A 25,919-nucleotide genomic window follows, 5' to 3' on the forward strand; every position below is an offset into this window, starting at 1 on the left:
AGTTGCCAGTTCCACAGCCTTAATGATAGGAAATAACAAATTGGACCTTGGTGACGAGAGACGGTGTTGGTTCAAACATGCGCAAAAGCAGACGCGTTGTGGTCCTTTGCAGTCTCAAAGGCAGGCATGCTTGCTAAGGGCATTCATCTCTAGCCTGTTAAAACAAACAACCTCAACCCATCTCACGTGCAGCTGTGATAAAAGAAAAACAACACCGACCTGCTCTTGCAAATGAGCGTCGACCGCAGGGATCCCCCACTGTCTCAATGTTTGTGTGTGTCTGTGACCCCTGCCCGCAACGACAAGGCGCACGGCTTTAAGGGGGACCCTCAGTTCTCCCGCTATCGTGTGAATGTACATGTGTGTGCTGAGCGTTACCGTTCAGTGTGAGAGTGTCTGGGGCAGGAGCGCAGCTTGATGAAATGTCACAAGTGGTTACCGCCAGCAGGAGCGGGTGAACGAGCGGCATCGTTTCATAAAACAAGCATTTTTTCTGTGGGCTTCGTGCCGAGATGTGTTCCCAACCATGTCATCACTTCCCTGCCATTTTAAGGCAGCTGTGCTACTGTCCACATTTGTAGACACATTCCATTTGAAACAATTAACTGCTGTTTAAGGTACAGTATGAAGTGCAGTATTATTTCGTTTTAAATTGAATAAACAAATGAACACACACACGTAAACAAACAAACTGCTTTTAGACGGTGATTCTATGCATAGTGTTTTTTGATCCATATGTTATACATTTAATCGGACTTTTAAGCATCAGAAAATATTATTGCAAATACTGCACACGCAAAAAAAACTATGTAACTGGTTTGACAACGACTACACTACAACTCCCGCGCTCTCAATATTAGCCTGTATCTCTTGAATGGTGGTAACATGAATTTCCAAGAATAACACTGGGATACATCAAGGCTACCAGCCTTACCGTGGCCTTGACTTCTGCCTCAAGGATGACATGGACAAAACACTGACAGACGACTGCCTGTTCTGTGTACAAAAGGTGAACACACGGGACGAGCTATAGATGACAAATCGTTAATGTGATGTTTCTGACAGTGACACCGTGTTATCCGGGGACTCCCACCTGCCTGCGCGCTTCAGTCTAACATGTTCCTGTCTGACATCTGACCAAACTGATACAAATATGCTGGCTTGGATTTCACATTTTTAATTTAGCAAGCACACTGTCAATTGTTAAATTAAGTGACATCATGTTGCATTAATAACAAGTCGCATTAAAGGGTGGTGGTGCACAATTTCAAACAATGTTGCCTATAGTCTGTATAGGCCTACTCTTACATTTTTGATTTGCACGTGTTTCTGCACATATAATTGTGATTATTATTCAGTAGAAATATATATGAAAATTAAATTCAAAACAAGTGTTGTTTTGTACACTCACCAGGAGGAATCATAGGCCATTTCTGCGTATTAATATAAAAAATAAGCTGCATCGTTCAGAGGGGAGAATGTGTAGCATACAAATGTAATCGTGACCGGCCAGTCAATACAGAACATACTTTTTAAAAATCCTGGTAAAACAGTAAAGGTCTGACAGCAGGGCTGCCAGCAGCTTACTGTAAAACGGACAGTGTATCATTGCTGACGTTTACTGTTTGATACTATCAACATAGAATAGGCGACAGCTTCCATTCTCTACGTTTACAGTAAAAAACAAACTATACCAATAATTTGAACCTGACCTGTCTAACCAAAAAAAATCATCCAGCTGGATCAGATTGGATGGGTCATCTGCGTGGGACAGCCACTGCTTTAGTTGATCTATTAGCTAGAGTAGGGTTATCAGTGCCAGACAAGACAGATACTTAACCTCATTTTAAAGTAGGACATCAGGCTTTGCTCTGCTCATGGCATGCTTGCACTTACAAGTGCGTTTCGTTCAAATGCGTTTTCACAGCACAATATTCAATGTAGGTGACGGCGATATTAAAATACGCTAAAGATCTAGAATATCTAGATCACACGACACCATAACGGTTGGAACGTAATTACTTACGGAACATTCAAATCTGCGCATTAAAAAAAACACCATGAATGATCGACTGAAAAATAATTAGGTCAAATCTGCACTTTAAAACAGTATCTTATCGCAGTATATTCTGGAGTTTTGGTGAACTTAAAAGGTAAAGTGTGGGTCTACTGTTTTCTTTCCTCCAGGCAATCAGTAGTGTAAAATACAGTTGTGTAAGTAATCTCACCAATGTCAAATAACTGTAGGATGCTGCATTTAAAGACAACTGGATTATACTGTTGACATTTTGACGTATATGAACAGCTATTTCTAAGAGTGAAGGTGAGGGGAGCTGAGCAACTGGAGACCTACGATCATGCTGCAAGCGAATTCCTGAAGCTATCGCTTACCATAGCATACAGGATGTGTGTGCCATCGAGGCCTCATTTCAGTTTCTCAGGTATTAGGTTGATAATAAATTGGGCTCAACAAATCATAAAAGATCACGGACTTATGTCAAGAAATACACGAACTAAGCTTGCATTTTTGTTTCACAGTCTTTCTGCAAGAAAATAAAAAAATAAGCTGATTTTAGTCACACATGGTAACAGAATCTCTCGATTCCTTTGTATTATATGGTTAATTTACACGAGCTGTTGCTTACATATGAACCGTTGTTTTTTTTCTTTCTTAGCAGCACTGAGAACATTTTATGAGGAAGTATTTATTTCGCTCCCTCAGCGTCATGGAGCCTCTGCATGGTGTTGCAATTCATAATTTCCTCGCTAGATGGGGACATTTCGCAGTCAGTAAAACACTAGTGGTCCCCTCAATCAAAATGGTTAATTTCCTCACCACATGAGTAAACTCAAATTTATTGAAAAATAGTTGTACACATGCTGTGCTGAATTTGATGTTTCCTTTGTTATGTGGATAATAACCACTGCTGCTAATGCATGTTAACAATGACTAAATGAAAACCCCATTTGTCACATTTGTGCTGCATTTGCTTGGTAATAACTCACAAAATAGCCCGCACCCTGACAGTTGCAACGTCACACTCTGGTGCAACAGTCAGTCTTCTTCCTCTGTGCTCATAAAGCGACCCTCTTTTACCTAAGAGCTTGAGCATCTGATCCCCAGCGAGGTGCCATAGTGGCAGATTTACAGTCGTCCCATCTGTTGGCATGCAGCTGAGCCCAGAGAACAACCAGCATTTCAGAGTCTCAGACCCATTTTTAGGCACATGCATGAACGGAGCCCTCTGTGGGTGAGAAGTACAGCCCCCCACAAGGGCAGAGGTCCCGGCTTGTTCGCAAGGACTATGTAAGGAACACTAGCCTATCCTTGGTGTCCTGCTGAGCTATACTGCTCAGAGGAAATGGCTAGGATTTAGGTCGTATAATCTAACAGTGCACTAAGAGCAAAGAACAGCAAACAAGAAGCAAGTAAAGGGTGTTTATGAATGCAGGCAGGTGGCTTCAGAGGCGATATGAAATAGCCGTCATGCAATAAATTAAGTTAGTTCCCAGCTTTTGTCTGAAACTATTTTCTTACAGAGTAGACCTTTTATCACAGAACTACCTAAACCAACCTTTATCGCATAAAAACGTATTGAAAGTCCCACATACTAATAATGTTGTTTTTTTACTAAAGCCTGGAATCATGTCTGCCAACAATCCACAAGATGGAGCTACCTTTCTACGTCACAAGGTGTAGTGTAGGTGTAGGAGAAGTAATCAAGCCATTGGGAGGCATTTAGGAACACTAAAGCTGGTCTCATCCCAATCTATGGTGAACACCTAGCATTATCCTTGGTACAATATGTGTATAGTAAAATATAATAGCAGAAGTAGTATAGGAAGTAAAATAAAAGTATAATGTATCCAGTAACTACGAAAAAAGCATTTTTTTTTTGCTTTCTGAATGACATTGCATGTTCAATTACATAATTCATCAATATTGTAGTTTATTGTAGCATAATAACATGCAAACAACCTAAACAAAACATTTTACCTTTAAGACCTGCACTTGAACTTTTAGTTGGCAATGGCATAATACACTACTACAGCTTAAACACCACATTGTGAACATGTACGCACGCAAAGACAGGGGCACCACCCCCGTCATGCTCAAAATCACTCCTTCAGCCTAATTTAACTTTTCAGCAAATCTGACACGTTGCACTAAGCCTAAAGTGTCCTCTGGGTGATATCAGGAGCTCATCTGCCTGGTGCTTCTTCTGGTTGCCTCACAGCTGAGGGACCAGCTGATTTATGGGGCCCTATGTCTGACCTAAGCCACAGTTTGGCCCCTAACGCCCCATCAATACCAGTGCCTGGGTCTCCTGGGGGAGTGGGGAGTGGGGTGTGAATCAAGCCCTATGGCAGAGGCTCAAGAATGCCCCCGCAAGACGGTTTTAAAAGGCACAAATTTATGACGGGAGTTTGTTTGTGGGGGTTTTATTAAGTGATATGAAGGCAGAGTACGTGTGTGGTGAGGTGACAGAAAGCGTTATGACACTGCTTATCCTGCACAGCTACGCATTTGTGTAAACACAAACACACACACACATATTGGCGGGTACACACACACACACACATTTAGTGTCTCAGTGCCACATGGAGACGTTTGCTGCTGCCTCAACTTCCCAAACAAACACATGCATAACATTTCACTGTCTTTAAGACACATGCACACGGTCAGACAGATCAACATGGTGATCTAAGCACTGAGGAGTGTCCCAGGGCTGCCAATGAAACTCAGATCGCAGAGGGTCTGTGCGCCCTGCCCTGCCCTCCAATGCTATGCACCGGTACCGTCACCGTGCATCCACGTGAAAACTGAACACGGGCCGAGTTCATTAGCGTCTCATCCACACCTCGCCAATGAGTGCGGAAATGTGGTTTTGTTGATGCATGCCGTGCTGACAAGGTCTAAGAAAAGCAACACAATTACCTGAAACCTGCTGACAGTATGTGTCAAACTGAGAGTGAGGGCAGGGGCCAGGTGAGGGGGGGGCGAGATTTTGGCTCCCGCACAAGAGACACGGGAGCCCACTCCCCCCCCCCATACTCCATAGGAAGATGAGCTGCGTGGGCAGGCAGGCAGTCAAGAAAAGATTAGGGGCAGTGGCAAACAAATAAATATTTAAAAATGACAAGAATCCAATCCAAGAGATATTCGAGAAATGCCAAATGTTAAAAGCGAACAGACTTTCCTGTCAGTAAGGGCCAAGCCATCATGATTTACATGAGTTTTTTTCCACTTCCCCACTGAATACGATTAACATCTCTACACAGTGTACAGGGGGCCGAACCCTGTGTGATAAAATTATTAAATGAGAGTGACCCTTTGCAATGACAAACACGTTGTCACTCAGTGACGCTACCAGAACAACTACAGAAAATGTTTGCTTCAACCTCTGTAGCATATATTAGAATTGTCCTTCTCCTGGAATTAAATTCTGTGAGCAGGGGTGTGTTTTTGTAAATGTGTGTGAATATAGGCAATATTTATGTTCATAGATGTGTGTGTGTTTGTGTGTGTGTGTGCATGTGTGTGACACTATCGTGCCATCCCCCACCCCCCGCATACAGTGTCTGTCCAGCGCAAGCAAAGCATTTTACCATCTGTCAGCACCGTCAGCCTGTGAATGCCACTCACACCCTGTCTCTGCCTGCCGCCACTGTCCCTCCTCAGCCAATCCGGACCCAGCACAGCCCAGCAACGCAGGCCTCTCAGCCAATCAGAGGCTGCTTCCAATCCACCTGCTGTGCTTCCATCGGCTCAGTCCACACATGGAAAACTATGTGCCGGGAGAGTGAGGTAACTGCAACACTATGTTAACCAAACCCCCCACCACCCGGAGTCAAAGATGCTATTGCTAGTGATTGCAAGTGATAGCCTTTTGAGAGATGGGTATATCGTTATATAAAGAGAAAAGAAGAACTTTCCGAGTTTGGATTCTCCCAAAGCCAATGTAAAATTGCGATTGTGTACATTGTTTTAGCTGTTTGTGCTTTTTGAGCTAAAGTGATGGTGGCGGATTGTTGCTGTCCAAATAAGAGTTCAAGGCCTATGGAATCTATACAATCTGTTATTAGGTTATGGTGCGCAAATGAGTGTTGAACACACTGAGCTATTCTTCATGGAATCTGATCACCTGCCATATGGTTTGTTCTCTGCACGGTAATAGGGGGCTTACCTACAATATCCTGTTATTCTCTTTTGCTTTGGAAGCCTTGAACAATATCACTTTGGTGAGAGTCTACAGTGGTAGCTTTTCTTGTCCAGGTTGTGTGTAGATGATGTGATAAGTCCCCCATACATCTGTTCACACACTGCCACTCCATCTGTTTCAGACTGGCTCCCTCCCCCTGGTGTGTGGATTGTCAACGTCAAGCTGAAGTAGTTACGTTTTTCTCCAAAACCCCAAAGTAAGTGAGACAAATGTGGGAAGTGGGCATGGGAAAATGCTTTAGCAGACATTTTACACCAAAAAAAACCTCCCTGAACAAGATCCTGGCCAAAGAGCTTCATTGTGTCTTTTAACTGGATTTCACTTTGACAGTTACTTCCCCATATGTTCCTGATCTCAAATGAGGCAACAAGCCAGTCAAGTTGCCATATAGACCAATGAACAGAAAATCCAGACGACTGGTCGGGCACTTCCGAAACAGCTGCAAGGAAAGTGGCCAAGCTGTGAAGGCCAAACTTCTCTCATCAAAGTAGGAAATAAGCTCGGGTTTGATAAGTCCGTTCTCAATTAATGTCCATGGAGAGGAGTGCTGGGGGACCGCACAGGAAACTGATTGCTGTTGCAGAGTGCTATATTCACAACATGTACTGCTGTTTCGGGGGGAATTGATTTTTTTTTTTTTAAACAAATATATGGCAAAACGTTTCCTTTTCACCTGCATTGTTTTTGCCCTCAGTGGAACTGATGCCTTGTGCGTATGTATATGAGGTTTAATTAGAGACTAAAAAGAACTAGGGTCTATGACTCAATATCAGATCTCCTAGAGAACAAAGTCAGAATACGTATGGACGACACAGCAGAGCCTGCTCATTGTATTGCTTGGATTCTAGGGGTTCAAATACACATACGCGTTTTTTAAAAACGGGACGCGAGCAAATGCATTGATTCCTATGGTACGGCGCGCTTTACGTGTCCGCCCCTTCTCCACCACGCGTTACGTCTTTGTAGCGTTTTTTAGGTGCGCTTAAAAGTTGAACTATTCTCAACTTTCCAGCGCAAGGCAGGGAAGCGCACCGCTCATCAATGTCACACTCGGCCCAGGCAGCCAATCAGATCAGGCAACAGGCGGGCTTAACTGCTTTATCACTTATTTCCTGTTTTGATGCTGGAAGATGTGGTATGATTAAGCAATATAGCACGAGTGGAAGTGGGATTATCCCTTAGCTACCCCACTCCCACGAGTATTGCTTTTATAAAACAATTCTACAGTCAACAAATTAACATTTTAACACGAAAAATAGTTCCATTTTCAACGTCAGAATTTTTAATGAACGGTTTTCATCAATTCGCTTTCATCGCGGAGTGATTATTATTAGCTGTGAAAAGTCTGTTTTGGCCTCCGCACTTTGCCAAGGCGTTACTGAAGCGTCTGCGCCTGAAAAAAGACGCGTATGTGTATTTGAACCCTAAGATATGGCAAATATTTGCACTCTGCAGGCTTTGGATTTAAACTATGAGAAATTGTTCCCAGTAGACATTTCCCCTCACCTTAAAAATTTGTCTGGGAATTTATATCAGAAGCGGATTTCCATGTGCACAAATGGTAAAAAATTGATTTTATGGTTGAAATGAGTTTCATACATTTCTGCAACCTTAAATTTTAATACAACAAATAAAAATCTAAGGTCAAACATAAAATGAGTAGGTGGGACCATCATACATTTCAATGTAAGGTGCCTCACAGCTAAAGCACAGCATACCCCTTACGTAATTAATACATACCCCTGCCAGGAATAGGCATTTTCTCTCCCTATTTGAGCACATTGCAAAATATACAAGAGATGACATATTGTCACTCTGTATTATTTTTGATAACTCCTTCCAAAGGAAGGTGTTCTTATTGTAAATATTACTTGGGTTGTCATAAAGCAGCATGACGACAGCTGGGTCTGAATCATCCCCTAGTTACACACACAGACTCACACAGACATACATAACAGGAAGTATCTTGGCAGACCAGGCTGTAACTGATTAACCAAGAGGCTCCCATTGAGGCCAATTACTTAATGTGGGACTTCAGCTGGCCACAAGCTCCTCCCTCCCCCGGGGCCTATTGGTTAGTCTGGAGGCTAATTGACAGAAGACTCTTAAGTGGTGTGCGATGAGGTCACGCCAATCGGCTCTGCCAAACGACATACACTGTCTAGCGTCACCCTACCCCAATCCCCCCAACCACCCTGCTCATGACCGCATCACACCTCTCCCCTTCTCTCTCCCATTTGGGCTGGTGGAGGCAATTAACATGCCTGGGCACCACGGCTGTGAGTGACTCTTCGTTGATAGCGATGGCCTAAAGGTGATAGCGGCTGCCTGAAATAGCTCCGGTGCAGACTGTGATATGATAAGAGACCCCCTGGGGAGGGAGTATGTTCGCCGGCCCCAGACAGATACCACCGCTGATTTATCAATCATCTCAATCATTACGCGCAGATATTTATGGACTGATAATGATACCACAACGCCAACTGTCTGCTTAAATGTTAACGATAATGATTTCCAAATAAAAACACCGGGGACGGACGCAGAATGACAAGGTCATGTGGGGGCAAACTGTTTCAGTGAACAGGTGTAGAGAGAAGGGTTTGGTCTACCTTATCTGCCCTTTCTTTTTGAACAAAGTGTGCAAATTGTATTGTTTCTTAATTAACTGCCACTATTTCTTTACTCTGAGGTTAGTGTTCCACATTTAGTGTTCTGTTCGCTGTTCTATTTAAGGCACTGACTGCTGTCTGACCCATCGGAGGCTTCTGTTCTGTGTTCCACTATATTCCCTTTTCTAAATGTCAACAGGAGGAGAAACATGGCACATTGAGCCACAGTAGGCTATTCTTTAGAATTCAAACTCAAAATATTCAAATTCAGACTTTTGTCAAAGTTCATAAGGAGCACAATGTTTCTAGATTATTGTAGAATGTTATCTCATGCCAAAACAACTTGAAAAATTCAGTTGGTACTGTATAGAAAATGTTTATAATTTTATATTGTATGCCACCCTACATACAGAATACAATAAAACGTGTGCATGCTAAGGTCTTACATGACTGAGGGGCGGACATTAATGTAACACACTGCAGTTCTCGACGTTTAAAGATAGCACCCAAGCACCACTGAAGTTGCATAACCTACCCACATAACTGTAACAACACAAACATTTTCCGAAGTTCAGTCCCTGGGATAGAGTGAGTTTTCCGCACAGCTGATGGGGGGCCAAAGTGAAAAGAGGTTATTTTGCCTTCTGACGTTCAGTTCTGTTACCTCACCAAACTCATCAGGGTGTTTGCCCTGGGGCGGTGTTGACCCAGATTTCAGAGGCTTTTGTTGTTGAGCAGAGCAGAGAACGTCATTCGTTCATGTCTGGCGTTACGCATGGTGTCTCTGTGGAGGGCATGACTCATCAGGACCTCCCCCTCTTGTCCAAACGAAGTTGTCAGGTGACTCACAGTTCCACTGTGGCGAGTGCCATTTCGAGCCTAATACCCTGCATTGTGAGGGCTTTAACAGCGAGGTACGAAACGTTTGCACCCTCCCACATCGAGTGATGAAAAAAGGAGTAAGCGCTCAATAACGTCAGAGCACAATAATGCTATTGTTAAATAACCTTTAAGTTATATTCATATGTGACATTTGAATACACTCCTTGAATGGAATCGGCACTTGTTCGTCAGTCATAAGTAGGTGTAAGAAATTTGTTAGAAAAGGATTCTACCCATGATATTTGGCCACGGTGCTCTTATACCAGCCAATCCACGTTGCTTCCAGAACACGTCCCGGATATCCACGATAACCAATAAATCACCAACTGTTGGAGTCATTAATTCCTAAGGAGACTTTGTGTTTTGGCTTTGTCGGCAAGATAATGCAACACTGGGCTTCCCCGATGACAGCAGACTCTCAGTGCAAATTAAAGATGTGTCTCTCGGGAGAAATTATGTATGAGGAAAACCAGCTGCTGAGGTGTTGTTCGGTAATGGACTTCCTTCCCCCTTCCTCTCCCACTTTCTTGAAGTATATATGTGCTACCACACTTCGCAGCCCAAAGTCGATGAAAGTCATTTGATGTTTCCAACACATCTGGTTAGTATATACCAGGAGCAGGGATTTTGGCAGAATGGACAGGAAGAGCCCAGTTGGCAGGAGAATTTGGCGCAGTACTGGTGCGGAAGCCTCGGACGGCTACCGGCAGTGTCTCTTGCTGTGTAAGGGCCCAAATGCAAGTTCTGGGTCTCAGAGGGAGATCTGTCTTTCTGTCTTAGTAGTCATTTTTACTCTGGATCAACAGGTGCTCAAACAGAGGGCTTGGAGTGCACATAAATACGAAACTGCTGTTGATGACTTAAGCCTGTAGTCCTGGAAAAGCTGGAGGTTTGAATTAATGAATATTTTCTCCAAAATGATCTCCAAAATGTACTTGTGGTGTTTCACTTGTCAATGAGAAACATATTGAAAACATAACAAAACCCAGCCATCAAAAATAATTTTGTAATAAATTAGAAAATGCTTCATAAGGTGAAAATTGCTGGAATACAAAAAAAGTGAAAAAAAAGAAAAAACTTCACTTCCATGACCTGTTTTACAAATGTTGACTGTTTTAACCAAGATGTATATGTACAGCCCAATACAAGATCATCTAAAACATACCCAAAACCCTTTAGTATCTCGAAACCCACCTATTGCTACATCTCAACAGCTGTGCCACCTCAGTAAGAACATGCTTGTGAATGACACAACATGATGAAGTGAATCACACACTGAACCCACACCAATTTGCCTAAGTGTTCAAATTTAGCTATTTCATCAAAGACACTTTTTACTTTCTCCAGGTGTTGAAGTCCACATAGTTTTCCCCATATCTGTGAGCAGGCTGTCTGACCCTTATGAAGAACAAAAACATTCATGAAAAGGAATATGACAGAAATCAGCTGTGAGTTGAGAGGCCTTGGGATGTGCTGACACTCGTGGATTAGGGAATATTATTTTCATCGTTTGGACTGGACTTATTTATTTAACATGCCGCACAGTAGCTCCAACCCACAGAGGTATTGGCACAGATGGAAAGGTGACCTGTTCTCAACTGTCAACAAGTCAACAAAATGTCGGCAGGCTTCTCCTGCAACACCTCCGCGACTGGTCCAGACATGGTCATGTGACCCCGCTCGAGGAAGGGGGGCACCTGGTGCTGAATATCAAACATGACTGTCCATTAACATTGGTGCGGGCGGTATCTAAAATTACAAATGGTGAGTTGTAAAGTTATACATTAACCCTCCCCCCATCTCCTTCCACTCCCTCTGCCCACTACTCGGACACCTGCCGTCGAGAGTTGACACGGCGATAAATTATACACAAAGCACCTGGCACGGGGGGGTCCAGAGGCACCATACAATATTCAGTTGCCGCAAACCAGTGGTTTCAGGGTAAACAACAGGCCTAACACGCCCTCTAATCAGGCTGCATCAGTGGGCTGAAGCGTGTAAATTTAAGACCCAATGTCTAAATGTGGATTTACATCACAGCTTATAAATATGGAAAGAGGTTAAGGACATGAGGAGCAAAGGGATCCGTAATGGAAACAGTTCAGAGTCTCAGTGCAAAAAAGCAGTTCCAAAAGTGATCGTTTTTATGAGGTTATGGAAACCAAACTAACATTTTCATGAATTCCATTGAAATATCTTCTCCTCAACACTTTTGATACCAGATCAGCCATATATAGTTAGTGGGAAAACCATGTCCTCCCTCCACACTATGCAACCTAATCAATAAAACACAAGAAAGCAACACATGTTCAGTTTTTACAACTTCGCTTCTTGTCAGCCCCTCCTGACTGGACTATGACATAGCGACTAGCACATTACCCAAACGTCCAGCGGAGTGATAGATCGGTCTGCTGATGGGAGTGGAGGCTCTCTCAGATGATCCTCTCTCTGCTTTCAGTGGTTTTCTGATGCGGGCTGGAAGAACGCCAGGCGCTCCCTCCGCCTCGTGATTTCATGATATCACGACTGGCTGAAAGGGATATTCTGCTATCGCTTTACACATCCCGGCCTGACCAGGTGCTCCTCGTTGCAAAGTATGATGGTTTGTCACCACCAAAGATCAGCTCGGTCCAACGCTAAATGAACACGCGTCAACATGCCAAGGGGTGACCCATGCCATGAACTTCGTTGCTCCTTGGTTTTGAAAATACCTCATGTTTTCTTTACACCACTTCTGTTTCTGCATAGCATGTGCATTTGTTCCATCTCATTATCAAAATATTTTAGATTTGCCGATTACATGAATTTTTAAATTTTTTTATTTTTTTTTAAACAGTGTTTTACGGACATTAGCACAGCTGTTTTTGCATTTTCTGTGTTAAGTTCATGTTTTGTCATTAAAAACAGGATGTGTCCAACCCCCTTAGAGTAACACAATATATAAGTCATAATAAGTTACGACCTGAAGACATATCTGGTTACCACCCTGCGCTGTGTACACAGAGTTTTATGTCTTAATCTTGTAGTAGGCAAAAGGCTGTTGTCCGCAGTTCAAAGATCCTTTGACTCAGTGGTCCCATGCTGACACTGTGTTCTCCACATGTGTGCCACTACCACCACACAGAAGCGAGCTATGATTTATCTCATCCCATCCCAGATATCGCTAAATGCGACACACTGAAATGCACCATGAATAACTGCACGGCAAGGCGCCTCTTTCATACTCTTTTAGTTTCTCCCTTGTGCCTGATTTTCTAGAGCTGCCCACGTTTCCCTTTGACCCAGGAAGTCCCTTTAGGCATAAACACATGGAGTAATGGAGTACTTCAGTACCGCTTTGGCTGGGCGCATTCCACAGCTCTCTGTGGGGAGGCCACGACCACTTGTCAAAACACCAGGACTTAGCACATCAGACACATAGGAGCTTGTGAGACAAGCTGGACCTTTAATAGACAAGTCTTAACCTCAGCGTCCTTTGAAACTCAATAAAGGGTCAGATACTTGAATGTCGGCTTATCCAGACATGCAGTTTCTTAATTTGAATGTCAGGCATAACAACAACTATTCTCTGACATAATCCTCCAGGATCGCCCATTACCCCCACACCACATAGACTGTTGGGGTTTTTCATATAATCCTAATTAGATTAGATTATCACCCCATGTTTAGTATCCTCGCCCGGTCTTAATGACTCCATCATATCCATGAAGCAGCGTCTTACCCCACAACAGAGTCAAATCATCCCAGGCCGGTTGTGAGGAGCTATAGATAGCGGAGCTCCTGTGCTTTACTTAAGGGACTGCCAGATGATAGCCTGAACGCACTGTACGGAATTTGAAGGTTTAATTTCCTGAATTTTTTTTTGCTGTTGTCTGGTCTGGTCTCTTTTATCCACGTTATTATTATCTGGAACAGATGTAGGCAATAATGATTGCAAAACTGACTTTTTGTAGGAACTACATTTTTTTTACGACCATATGTCCATCAGTTTCGGGTGTGTGCGTGTCATCGTGCTAGAAAACCACCTTAACAGTGGGTTTGTCACTGTACTCTAATACGTAGTCTTTATTGCTGAGAAGCCATATTTCCTCTTTCACACACTCTTGGCTATAAGCAGTCACGGTGTAGTGGTGGCACACCAATTCACAGTAGGCAAAGCATATGCGTAAACATGTGGTTAACTAATGCCACTTACGATACACTGGGCGTCTATTTTCGCCACCGTGTCCGAATGCTTAATTGTCACCTACATCACTTACATTAGTTGCCCTTTTGTTTCATGTCTGTTGACTGTGTTTCCTAGCACTGTTGCCAAAAACGTTACCCAGTGTCACTAGCCTTTGACTCTCCAGTGTCATGAACCTAATCTCTCCTCTCCTCCACTGAGCACTCTTCGATCTCGTACGATCTTGAGAATGTAAATGGGAATTCTGCCACCCACCGCAGCAGTGGGCCTACACGCAAACACACACGACACCACCCCCCCAACCCCCCCCCCCCCCCCCCAAAACGTGCAACTGGTTGAAGCATTAGTGGGTCACATTAGCGAGCTGCTTTTGGGACCATCTCTGTGTTGGTTTCAATTTAATTTCCTGTATTCTGTTCCCCCCACCACCTCCATCTCACCCCCACTCCTGCAGCCACCCCTTCAAGCCCCATACAGATGAAAGCAGGATGGATGCCTTTAGGGTGACCACACGTGTCTCAAACGCTCCCCAAGTTCAGCTGTTCGCGCGAAGGGAGAGACGGGTGGCACGAACGCCACCCGAAAGCTTTTAGACCCTGAGGGTTTAACCCGCATCAGGGCCCGAGGCCGTGGGAGATTTCCCAGGCCGCAGTGCTGCCATGCACAATACGCATTCAGAACATTCCTCGCATTGAAGCATAGAATGGGGGACTGACTGTGTCGTAGACGGCAATACGAACAAGTGTCATTTACTGCTACAGAGTAGCTTATAGCCGACCTTTGTGCTTTGTGTGGTTTAAAATAACCAGAGCAGTTTTGATAACCTGATACTGCCTGTTTGGTTTGTTTGGTACCTGACTGTATGCATCTCTTCTCGATAAATCAGACTTGATTGTGGCGCATGCAGTATATGAGTGCAGAGGAATGTTGTGACATTGAGATTAATCACCACATGGTGTGTAAGCATTGTGTTGAGCGATACCCAATTTGAAAAGAGTGATTTCTTCCACTCAAGAGTTATCTCTGTCTTACACACACAGACACACACACACACACACACACACACACACACACAAATATGCACTCAGACTCACACACACACACACACATTCACACACACACTCAAAAACACACAGACACACACACACAAACATTATTCATAAATAATACAGTGACAGGACACAGCGTGATAAGCTGCCAGTCATGAGATGTAAGGCTGACAAATGGAAAAGGTCATCTTGAATGTCTTAAATACCGCCTGTTGTGTTCCTTGTCCATTTAATAGCCAAATAAAAGGCTAAAATACATTTATATGAAGCCAGTGTAGCCAATATGTAGCAGCCTTCCTGCCAGGTCTGCACATAGGGACAATTAATGGCTCCTTTAATTTTAGAGACTGTTTACTCAGAGACATTTACACTGTGCCAGCTTGTCCATGTATATTTCAGTGCAAGGTTGAGGAACGTGTCTGCTATATGCAGCTCTCATCCTAACCAATATCCATCTGATATTACAGCATACATGCAATAAGGCGCAGCATCGCCATAAAAAGACCTCAAGAAAGGGCAAGTGTAAAGTAATCGAGACACGGCCAGGCTAAAAAGCTTTAAACTTTCAGGCTTCAGGTGTCTGAGCTTTTAACGTCCAGAGAAGGAAAGTGGACCTGTCTGGTATAAAGACATGTGAGTACTAACATAAAAAGGTATGAAGATGAAAAATGAAAAAAATTAAAGCTCATGCCAGACACAGTTGCATATTTGTTTCACGACCAGCAAAGCGCCCCAACTTTACACCTCTTTCATCATGATTTAATGACATGTAAGACAACAGCTTTGCAGAGGTCGAGTGTGAACAAAGTGCTGGCAATGTATGACGCAGTAGGGCAAAAAGTGGGATATTTAGATACCTTTGAACCTTGAGACTATAAGTACTGTTTCCAGTCAAATCCAGGCCAATCTTCCACATCTACCTGACTTTGCATGGCGCCGGTGTTCTGTTGGGCGTAACCCATATGATAAGTTCCATATATTTCTCTGGGTTAACCCTTTAGTGCCTGTGCCAAACATTCCGTAAGGATGAACGGAGGAAGGGAATAAAACCTGAGGTTCTGCTTTCAAACTCACATGGCAGGAGATCTTTCAACTGGGGGGTTATGGAATTAACCTAGACAGTAAAAACTATACCCCTGTGAATTCAGCATGAGACTAAGAAGATACTGTACTGTAACGTCTGGTTATTTAGCCAACAGTTAGTCGGTATGGGAGAATATGAGGAACACCTGCTGTTCTTCAACACCAAGAAAATATTAAATTTGTGTCCCAGTGCCACAACCTCACGAAGCAACATCTTTGAGAAAAAAACACTTGATCCGTAAACTTTCATTAACAACAACCAACGGACAACAGAATAATTCAATCTGAAGGAGTGAGGACTGAAGATAGAATTACAGATTCATTTGACAAGAATTTACACAGAAATCCAAATAAGCTTATAAACTCAGTCAAGCGTGACAAGTTGGACTGTGAAAGAGTGATATTGCCCCTCAGAATGCCATTAAGCATAGAACCCTAGCCTCTGTGAGAACGGTTCCATGCTGAGTTCTGTGCTTATAAGCCACAGACCTGCCAGTCATGTAACACAAAGACTGGCCCAGTTGCTTCAACATGTCACCATAGCAATGAGAACATGCTTGATGCCCCATCCTAATCACAGCCCATGCACATGTATCAAAGGGGGGGTTTGAATCAGTAAAACTGCGAATAGGATTGCGGTGATGAGCCTGAGCTGTAGGTACTTTTAGCTTTAGTTATGTGTCAGGTATATGTTGTTGGTGTGCTTCTGACAGTAGTTCATTTTCTTGTTTCGTATTTTATTATGTTGAGTTTGTAATGCTCACCATTGTCCTGTAAAGCAGTTTACCACAGCATGAATGTAAACAAGAGAGCCACTCTTTGGGAAACAACCAAACCAGGTACGCAAGACGCCCCCCCTCCCCCCAACCTCTCCCCCCAGCTCAGTTAAAAGTGTATGACCATGCTGATTTATGCACAGGCAGGCTGTTGGACAACAGCTCACCACAAATCAATCTTGGTGAAAGGGCCTCTCTGCATGCCCATTTTCACGCCGTCAGGGACTTTACAGTGCGAGAAGACACACACCGGCCTGAACAAACACATTCTCACACACACACACACACAACACAGTCAGGTGGTGTTATATGGTGTTCACCCTCTTCTGTTGAAAGCTTTTATACAAAGGGCCAAATGGACTACAACATCAAAGCATCAGAATTAAGCTCGGCCCAACTTATGTACTCAGTAATTGATTAATTGATAAATACAATGTATATTTGTACCTGCCATTTAGAGGTGTAATTATGGTAAGTCATCTTAGGGTTGGTAAAATGTTCTTTCATGGGAAGTACATCAAATTATCAGTCAGTTTAATTAGTTTGCTGTACGGACACCTAATGTGAGATGGGACCCACTGCTGCAGCTTGGATCTTCCCCTTGACTATTGGCAAAATCAACACGATTAAAATAGAGACGATGAAACTGGAACACTGAGAAAAAAACGCAAACATGTTGAGGTCAGATGCGTTATTACAGAGCAATTAAAAAATCTGCACACTACAACCAAATAAAAAGTGGATCAGATCTTTGGAGGTTTCACACCATTACAGGATGTCCTTTGAATCATCCCATTTGTCCGTCTCCTTCAATCAAATGAAATGGCAAGACTGTCTTATAGTTCTGATGGTAGCCACATAATGACTGCCACCTTGTGTAAAATATATTTAATAATATTAAATCCAATGTATGCCTAATTTGGACATAACAATGTGTATCTAATATATTTACTTAATATTAATATAAATCCAGTGGACATAAGATATACTATTTATGAAAGTCATTTCAAATCCATTCTTTTTATGCAAATTTCCAAAACCCCACAGTGTAATGCCAATATAGGCATTCCTCACAAGTCATTTAAAAGGAGAGGCAACTCACACAGAAAAAAACAAACCATGGAAAAAATGTAAACGCTCCAAGGTCACCCCTAAATGGTTAAAGCTCACTCCAACACTCGTATGTAGTGTTTTTAAAAGCCTTAACGGGATTAATAAAGTATCCATCTATCTATCTGTCCATCTATCTATCTATCCATCTATCTATCTACGTATCTATCTAACGATTATGTGCTTGGGTACCTTTATTGGCCCGCAGTGTGACCTGGTATCTAAACGGCACCAACAAGAAGCGCCTGTAAACTCAGCAAAGCACGCTAACTCTCGGAGTGCCACATTTTACCTTCGCTGCAGCATTTTGTCGGGTCAAAGACGCGCCTCCGCCGGGTGTAGACTGGAGCAGCACCGTGAGTGTGGCCTGACGAAGTGATAGGGTGGGAGAGGTAGGCGAGCAGAGGCTTAAATATGCTGACCCAGGACGGTGCCTGAACAACACCTAACACCCCCCCCCCCACCCCCCCCCCCCCACACACACACACACACACACACACACACCCACTCCACCACACACCAATCAGTAAGGAGAAAGGAACTCACACACACACACACACACACACACAACTCCACTCCATAAGGGTCAGAAGGGACTTCTCCTTTTGTGACAAACTGCCAGGGTGATATAGAGAGAGCAGCTGGAAAGGGCAAGTGAGAGATGTTAGAGAGAGAAAAAAGAGAGTTGTGGAGAAAGATGTAGTTTGTGTGTGTGTGTGTGTGTGTGTGTGTGTGTGTGTGAGAGAGAGAGCGAGAGAAAGAGGAAAAATTACTTGAAGAAAACTAAACCCTTAAAATATCCCTACAATACTCTGCTAATTCCTGTGACCTCCAGGCTGTTTAAAACAAATCAGTCACGCAACAATGGAGACGGAGTGCTCCATGACAGACCAAGGACAAGTCTCTCAGCAACTCATCATACAGAACCAGAACCTGCACTTGCAGCACCTCAGCTTAGTTACATTGTGGTTGAAATTGCTTTTGATTCATTGAGTTTTGATTCAGTGAAATTGCTAAGAGCATTCAGTAATTTATACATGATTCCCATGCAAGCCACTTTTCTGTGTGTATGTGTACACACACATAAGACTGAAAAGCTTAATCAAACTAATAAAAAGAAAAAACATTTTATATATCCTCCTGGGAACCAAGAAAAATTAGCAGAATACTGTAGCTCAAAAAGAGGGTATGCATGAAAAACAAATGTCAACTACAGAGGACACAAGTCTATGGGTTGATTCTCAGGAGGTTACATCAAAATTCTGTTGCTATAACATTGTAGACATCCAGTCCTAGATATCCTTCAAACAAACTCTAAACTGTGTTTCAGTGAAAAATAACGTTGCTGAGGTAGAAACTAATGTCTGATGTTTTGCGGACATGATGTAAATGATAATTACACTCTGTATTGGCCCAGGAGTGTCAAATACAAAATGTCAACAATACCATAATTTCTAAGCATAAACATAAGTTTTTACAGACACATTTGTTTAAAAAAAAAAAAAACAAGTTGTCAAACCACATTTTTCCGAGCTGCCAAATATTTTTAAATTATCAAGCGTTCATTACACTATTCCCTGACATTATCCTTTGTGACAAGTTTCCAAAATAAATTTCAATGCCTTTGAAAAACTGAAACCAGTTAAGATTAACGTGCAAAAGCCTGACTTGCATGATCTGCAAGAATGCCACACACTGTAAATCTCAACAATAAATCTCAAAAATGAATTTGCTGCAGTTTAACAAACAACCACAACCGAGAACTCAAATCTCCTGACTAAAAATCAGAGGGTTATGCGGTAACATCTGGGGTAAACGCTTAAGTTGGTAACATCTGGGGCAAATGCCTAAGTTGTTTAGGTTTTCAAATAGAAGTGAAGGAAAGCAGGTCCATAAAAGGACTCCCTCTTACCTTTCACTGCTCGACCACGCTAACAAATTGCCAGTTCAACCATGAAAACTCTCTCGCACAAGCACCAGGCAAAGGTTTACTCTTTTCACATACATTTGACCACTCAAGCAGAAAAGCAACTATACGTCTTGCTTTGACATCATATAACATTGACATGGCAAAATACTGGAATTGTCTCTTTAGACAGAGCAATTACAACCTGATACACACACATTGTAAGTGCCGAATGTGCTCATTTCTGTTCACTTCAAATGGGTTCTCTTCCTCAGAATGACAATCACAGTTAAGTTAAGTTCAGTGTAGTTAATATCAGTGAAAGATGTGGAGTATATTTAGGAGGGGAAGAATTAAGCAATAAACACAACAGCTAATATATACTATTAAACCCAAACTTTAAAATATCTTTCTCTGCCTACAAACAGTAGCACTGAATTTAATATAGCTGTTGTCACAGGAGTTTTTTTCGCCATGTTTCTCAACCCTAGATATTGCAGGCCATTTGTGTTGTAATTTGGTTTTAAGCTGTATTTTGTTTTATGATTGACAGTAGGCTACTTTAGAATATTTATCAAGCAGAATAATTGAGGTAATTTAATTAATTGAATTAGTTAATGACACACTTGTATTTCAGACCTTCTAATATTTAGCCTGAAACGCCAGTAAATAGAAGGCATTGAACTCAATGCTAAAAAGCAATGCTTTCAAAACTATAAATGCAGATTATACATTTATTCTGTCTGATTTTTAACATTATATATAACTATATCCAGCACCTTGGGTAATTTTGACATGCCATTTTGTCAATATTTTGCAGACTATGTATATATATTAATATAAAAAAACATTTTCCAATACCAACATTTGTGATGAAACATTGTGTGGTATGATTTAAATATCTAACATAACAGATGGTGTAATCAACTTGTACCTATTTATTCAGGAACTATTGTATAGTACAAAGCCAGAATCTAGAGTTTGAAGAGTGTGAGGTGAAATGATTTCCCATGCTGGAAAAACTATTAGTAGCTTAATCTGAAGTCTTCACTAAGTAGGCAAATCCAGGGAAAAATACATACACAAGCAACACTGGTGAAAGACCAAATCTTTGGGCTGTTTGGCACAGGTCTGCCCTAACCTATTAACTGGGAAGACAGGCTTATGAGTCTCAAGCCAGGACACGGTCAGTCATTTGTGGACAACTTCTATCCTGCATTGTCAGTTGGGGCCTCAGTGAAATCCATTTCTGGCAGAAACACTACGACTACTGTGAAAATCCATTCATCTTTTTCCCCTCTCTGGATTTTTTGGAATTTTTTTCAACGGAATAGGCTAGCTCATCCATGCCGCTTCAAATATGTTCACAAATACCCCCTAGCGTTGCAACCTGCTGTTTAAGCATGATATACTGTGTATGCACGTCTGCCTATATCCACCAGGAGTTAATTAATTTCTCGCATATATATTGCGTAGCACAGTCATGGTATGTGTGTTAAATTCCTGAAGTTTTCTGAGGATTCCAAAGAAGCGTTTGCCTTACCTCTGGAAGCGGTCTATGGAGCCCTTTGCTCCTGTGTATCCTGAATGGCCTTTTCCTGACATGTTATTCTGTCCGTTCCTCATTTTCTCCATATGGGTTTCAAAAGCTCCTTGTTATCCCAACTCTACTGCGTTACAGCAGAAGAGTCTTTTCCACCACTACGGCAGACCGCTTCACAAGCCAGCCCTCTCCTAAAAAAATAAAATAAATAAAAAGTCTGAATACTAAAAAGAAATGCAGCTGGCCAGTCTCACTACTACACTAAACCCAGCTGGAGAGGAAATAAGAATCTTTGAAGTTTGTCCTTCTCTTCTCTCTCTCTCTCTCTCTCTCTCTCTCTCTCTCTCTCTCTCTCTCTCTCTCTCTTTCAGTCAGCTAAGCCTCCCCCGTAAAGGCCACGCGCTCACAGGCTAAACTCAGAGGCAGCTCCTGGCCTATGTGATGGACAGCAGCAATGGCATTTGTCCCCCCACTTGGTTCCCTCCCTGTCCCTCTCTCCCCTTCTCCCTCACTCACACTCACTCCCTCTCTCCCTCTCTCTCTCCCTCACTCACACTCACTCCCCCTTGTTCGAGCAAGGGGTGGGGTGGGTGGGGGGGGGGGAGTTTTCAACAGGCTGCAAACAGGGGCAAAGGGCTGTATGGACGATTGGGAGGATATGACAGGAAGCAAGTTGAAAGACACTTGACCACTTGGAAAGTCAAGGGAGGGATGGGGGGCAAGTTCAGGGGGGAGAAGCAAGGGTGACCCCCACCCCCACTAAATACCTTACCCTCCCCCGTCTCTATCTATCTCTTTATCAGTTCTTCATGCTCTCCCCAACTTTCACCATTGCTTACTTCTCCCTCTCTCCAATGTCTCACTGTCTGTTGATTAATCTGTACCCTGTCTCTCTCTCTCTCTCTCTGTTTTTGTCACTCTCGTCGCTTCTTCATCTTCAGGCCAAGGCTAGAGTGGAGCGGAGTGTAAAGAATGTCATTTGTCACTTGCTTAGGTGCTGACTCAATTTGGCAGATGGAACAGTGGAGCGCCCGAGTCCTCGGCGTGAGATTATTCACATTTTGGGGTGGCTGTTTGTCTGGGGTTACGACACATCTGTGAACCAAAAGCCAGGACTCTAGGCCGCAAATCATCACTGTAGAAGAACAGAGGCAAATGTGTGTGTGTGTAGGTTTGTGCGCGTCAGTGGAAGAGTGCTAAGTGACTAGCAACGTTGAGCTCAGTTACTCCAAAAAGTGTTAAACAAAGGAGGAGGTGATTCTCGAAAATGCCGTCTTGCTCCATCTCGTGGTGTTATAACTGGCGCTCCGTGTTGTTTTTAAACAGCAGCAAAACCATCGGCAGTGGATCCGCTTTGAAGCACCGCCAAATGTTTACCACAGCACATTTTAAATATTCCGTATCCCCGCTGCTGGCAGTTTTATTGAGCCAACCCCGAACAGAAACATCCACTGTGCGGTTTGGGCCACGTTCTTTCCCATACGGTCCCTAGCCAAGAAAAATCATAAGGTGAAAAAACTTCCGTCTGAAATCGTTTTTAGAATCACTAGTATGTGAGGTAGCAATATCATTATTTACTATTGACAGAAATATTGGTTAAATGTCTGAATTGCTACCTATTATAGACAGATGTTATAAGGTCACATGAGCACCTTAATGTTTTTCCCTGTTCATGGTTAGCGGAATGGCAGGAGACCCGCAGCCTCGTGGTTAAACATGAAGCTCACCGTCTAACCCGGGCAACTGATGCTGTCTATTTTAATCAGGGAACTAAGCAGCATGTCTCTTAGTTGATGTATTACAATGGCAAAGTGGGTGGCATAGCTCCGGAAAATCTATCTCAGTCGCCAAGCCGGATGAATTGTCAAAATGCAAAGCAGTGGAGCAGGTCTCATTGCCAGTTCTCCAGCTACCAGACAGGGGCCACAATTCACAACATCTACACCATCAACTGCGTGGATGACGAATGGCAAAGTTTACCAAACCAGATTTCTTGTTGACAACTGCCCCCCCCCCCTCACATACACCACTGGCTCAGTCACATAAGTACAGACATCACAGTCACCACCAACCCGCCCCCCAAAAGATGTGTGTGAGCCCCAGCCCAATAATCTTTATGTATTTTTGGTTCATGATAAAAAGGAGGCGCAGTTAAAATCATGTGGATGGACAAAACACCAACTGACCAAAACGTTTTTCTTTTTTGTCTGCCTACTTTAGTAAAAAGACATGACCACATGTTTATGTGTTATACACAAGTCAACTACATGGAAATTCATTCATGAAGAATCGGAATTTGTATCCATTCATCAGATTTTAACACATCCATGGTTTGACAAAATGTGCTCACAACTCCGACTCCAACTAAATGTGTCTGAACTCTAACAGCTTCTAACAATAGAACAAAATGTCTCCCATTAGGTGAAGCATCTGAAAAATGTGTTTGACACGTGCCCCTCACAGCGACTCTTTTCCACTTCATATTAACGTCGCACCTGATTCCAAAAACCCTGAAAAACCAAGAGGTAGTCCCTTTGGGCCAATTCTCCTTTTTCTTTCGGGAAAATGCATCTAGAACGACAACAGCTGGGAATGCCATCCCACAAGTGCTGATGAGGGGATGGGGGGGGGGGGGGGGGGGGGAGTGTGTACTCCAAGCAGGATTTGAAGGGAGGCATGTGCTAAGTCATTCACCAGGCCAGGAATAATGATTTAGAAAACCCACCTAGTTTTGTTGTGAGTATGAATATCTCTCCTGTGGCCGGCTGTTGCTATGCAGCCTGGGGAGACGTGTCAGCTGTGAGAGTGCGCACGCTGGCTGCTAGCCAGAGGGGGCGGCAGAGGCCCACTTTATGACACTCCGTAACTCACCTACCCCTGCTTAGCGCCGAGGGAACACTGAACACGCTGTAGAGCGCTGGGGCCAAGACTCGTTTGTTTTTCCTTACCAGACAATAACATCTTTAAGTGTTCAGAAGAGATAGATGGTGTAATATTGAGAGGAAACTAAGTTAAATAGATAGGTGCGACATGAGTAGTGTGCGGAGGAGTGCAAGGTGTCTCCTCTGAAATCACCACACACAACACTTGATTTACATTCAGATTAGAAGTAGGATAGAAAAAAACTGTGGCTTGTCAGGGAAGGGATAGGCTGCCGCATACTGACATCAGTAGTAGCGCGTAGACTCTGTAAATGTGCCCCTTGCTGGTTAGGTGAGCTTAGTGGTGATGTGATAGGTCTGCCATTACACACTACAGGCTCCAGAGTAGGACTCGATTCTCAGTTTGATAAAGGCAGACGCCATGGGAGAACCCCTAACAGGAATTTGCTTGGTTCCAAGGTTATTGTCTTATAAAAGGTTTCTTTGTTGAGTGACGCATTCATGGCAAAAAAAAAGAATAAAACGCAAAGTAAAAAGCTATTTTGTAATTTTAGATCAAAAGTGAAATTGAACTGAAATGGCTACGTAGAACCTGTTTTTTTAAACAGGGTAGCATTGATTCAGGAGAATTGACTCAAGTCCAAAAATATATATTTTTAAGGTCATTCTGGTAGTGTCATGGAGTGATTAATTAGAAAGGGTGAGTAACAGAATAAGAGAGATGTATTTCATGGCAACAAGGCCCAATTGTACTGCCTCCACGTTAAAGTCCTTTTGCGGTAGTCTGATAGTGTGGTTAGGGAGCTTCAACCCAGGAAATGACAAACCTCTGGGGGCCGGTGGGGAAACAACATGGACACCGGTATGGAGAGACCGATCAAGGGTTGACTCTACCATACACACAAAAAAGACAAAGCTGTTACTCGATAAGGTGAACGTTTCTCAAAGACATCAGTTCCTTGACCCTGACCACGACACCCATGATGTTTGTGTGTGTGGATATCTGGAGGTGTTGAGGGGTCTGAGGGGTGACAAAGACATGACTTTGGGGGTTGATGGAGCCGTGACCCTGACGACGGGGGCCTGGGGGGGGGGGCTTGGTCGTGATTCGGGAAGAGCGGAGCGGAGACGCTGGTCTGAGCCGACCGCCCGTGGCTGCCGATGCTTCAGCTGGGATTTGGAACATGTGTGACCCCATAAAGAGAGCTTAAAAAAGGAATGGCCATCGAGTCGCCACTCACAACAACAGGTTGTAAATTCCTTTTTTTTCTCCTCCTCCTCCTCTCCCCCCTCTCTATTTTTCTTCTCACAAGGCCGACAGTTGCGTTAAGTCAGAACTAAAATTACACAGTGATAGCATGCAAATGAATTCCCTATTATGCCTTCTCTGAGGATTCGGTTATATATAAGGACAAGGATGGCATCTGAGGAATTAACTGGGAGTTTTACAAACGTAACCAAACCTATGCGTAATAGATGTTAATAGGGTGTTGGAAGTGAAAAATAAACATGCAGGTTTATGCTGTGTTTATGTTTATCACGTGTTAAAGAACTCTGTTTTTTTTTTCTCTGTTAAATTAACAGAAGCTAATTTACAGGGTTTTAAGTATTAGCTCGTTAGGTAGTTTAGTTTTAAATTGTCATTTAATTGTACTGAACAAGAACTTAT

General features: G+C 43.0%; 1 protein-coding gene across 3 annotated transcripts in view; it reads right to left on the reverse strand.

Moving 5' to 3' along the window:
* The window catches only part of rbm20 (RNA binding motif protein 20), a 44,757-nt gene extending 23,096 nt beyond the window's left edge, over positions 1-21,661 (reverse strand). Inside the window, exon 1 of one of the 3 annotated variants that reach the window (XM_080860765.1) lies at positions 21,369-21,661. In XM_080860765.1, the coding sequence (XP_080716891.1) occupies positions 21,369-21,460 (92 nt within the window). In that variant the 5' untranslated portion in view covers positions 21,461-21,661. Of the gene's footprint in view, positions 1-219; positions 355-18,211; positions 18,314-21,368 lie in introns of those variants that run through there. The other 2 variants (XM_080860766.1, XM_080860767.1) reach the window with 2 other exon arrangements.
* Between the last annotated feature and the right edge of the window lie 4,258 nt (positions 21,662-25,919).

This window comes from Sprattus sprattus, assembly GCF_963457725.1.
Source record: "Sprattus sprattus genome assembly, chromosome: 1".
Lineage (NCBI taxonomy): Eukaryota > Metazoa > Chordata > Actinopteri > Clupeiformes > Clupeidae > Sprattus > Sprattus sprattus.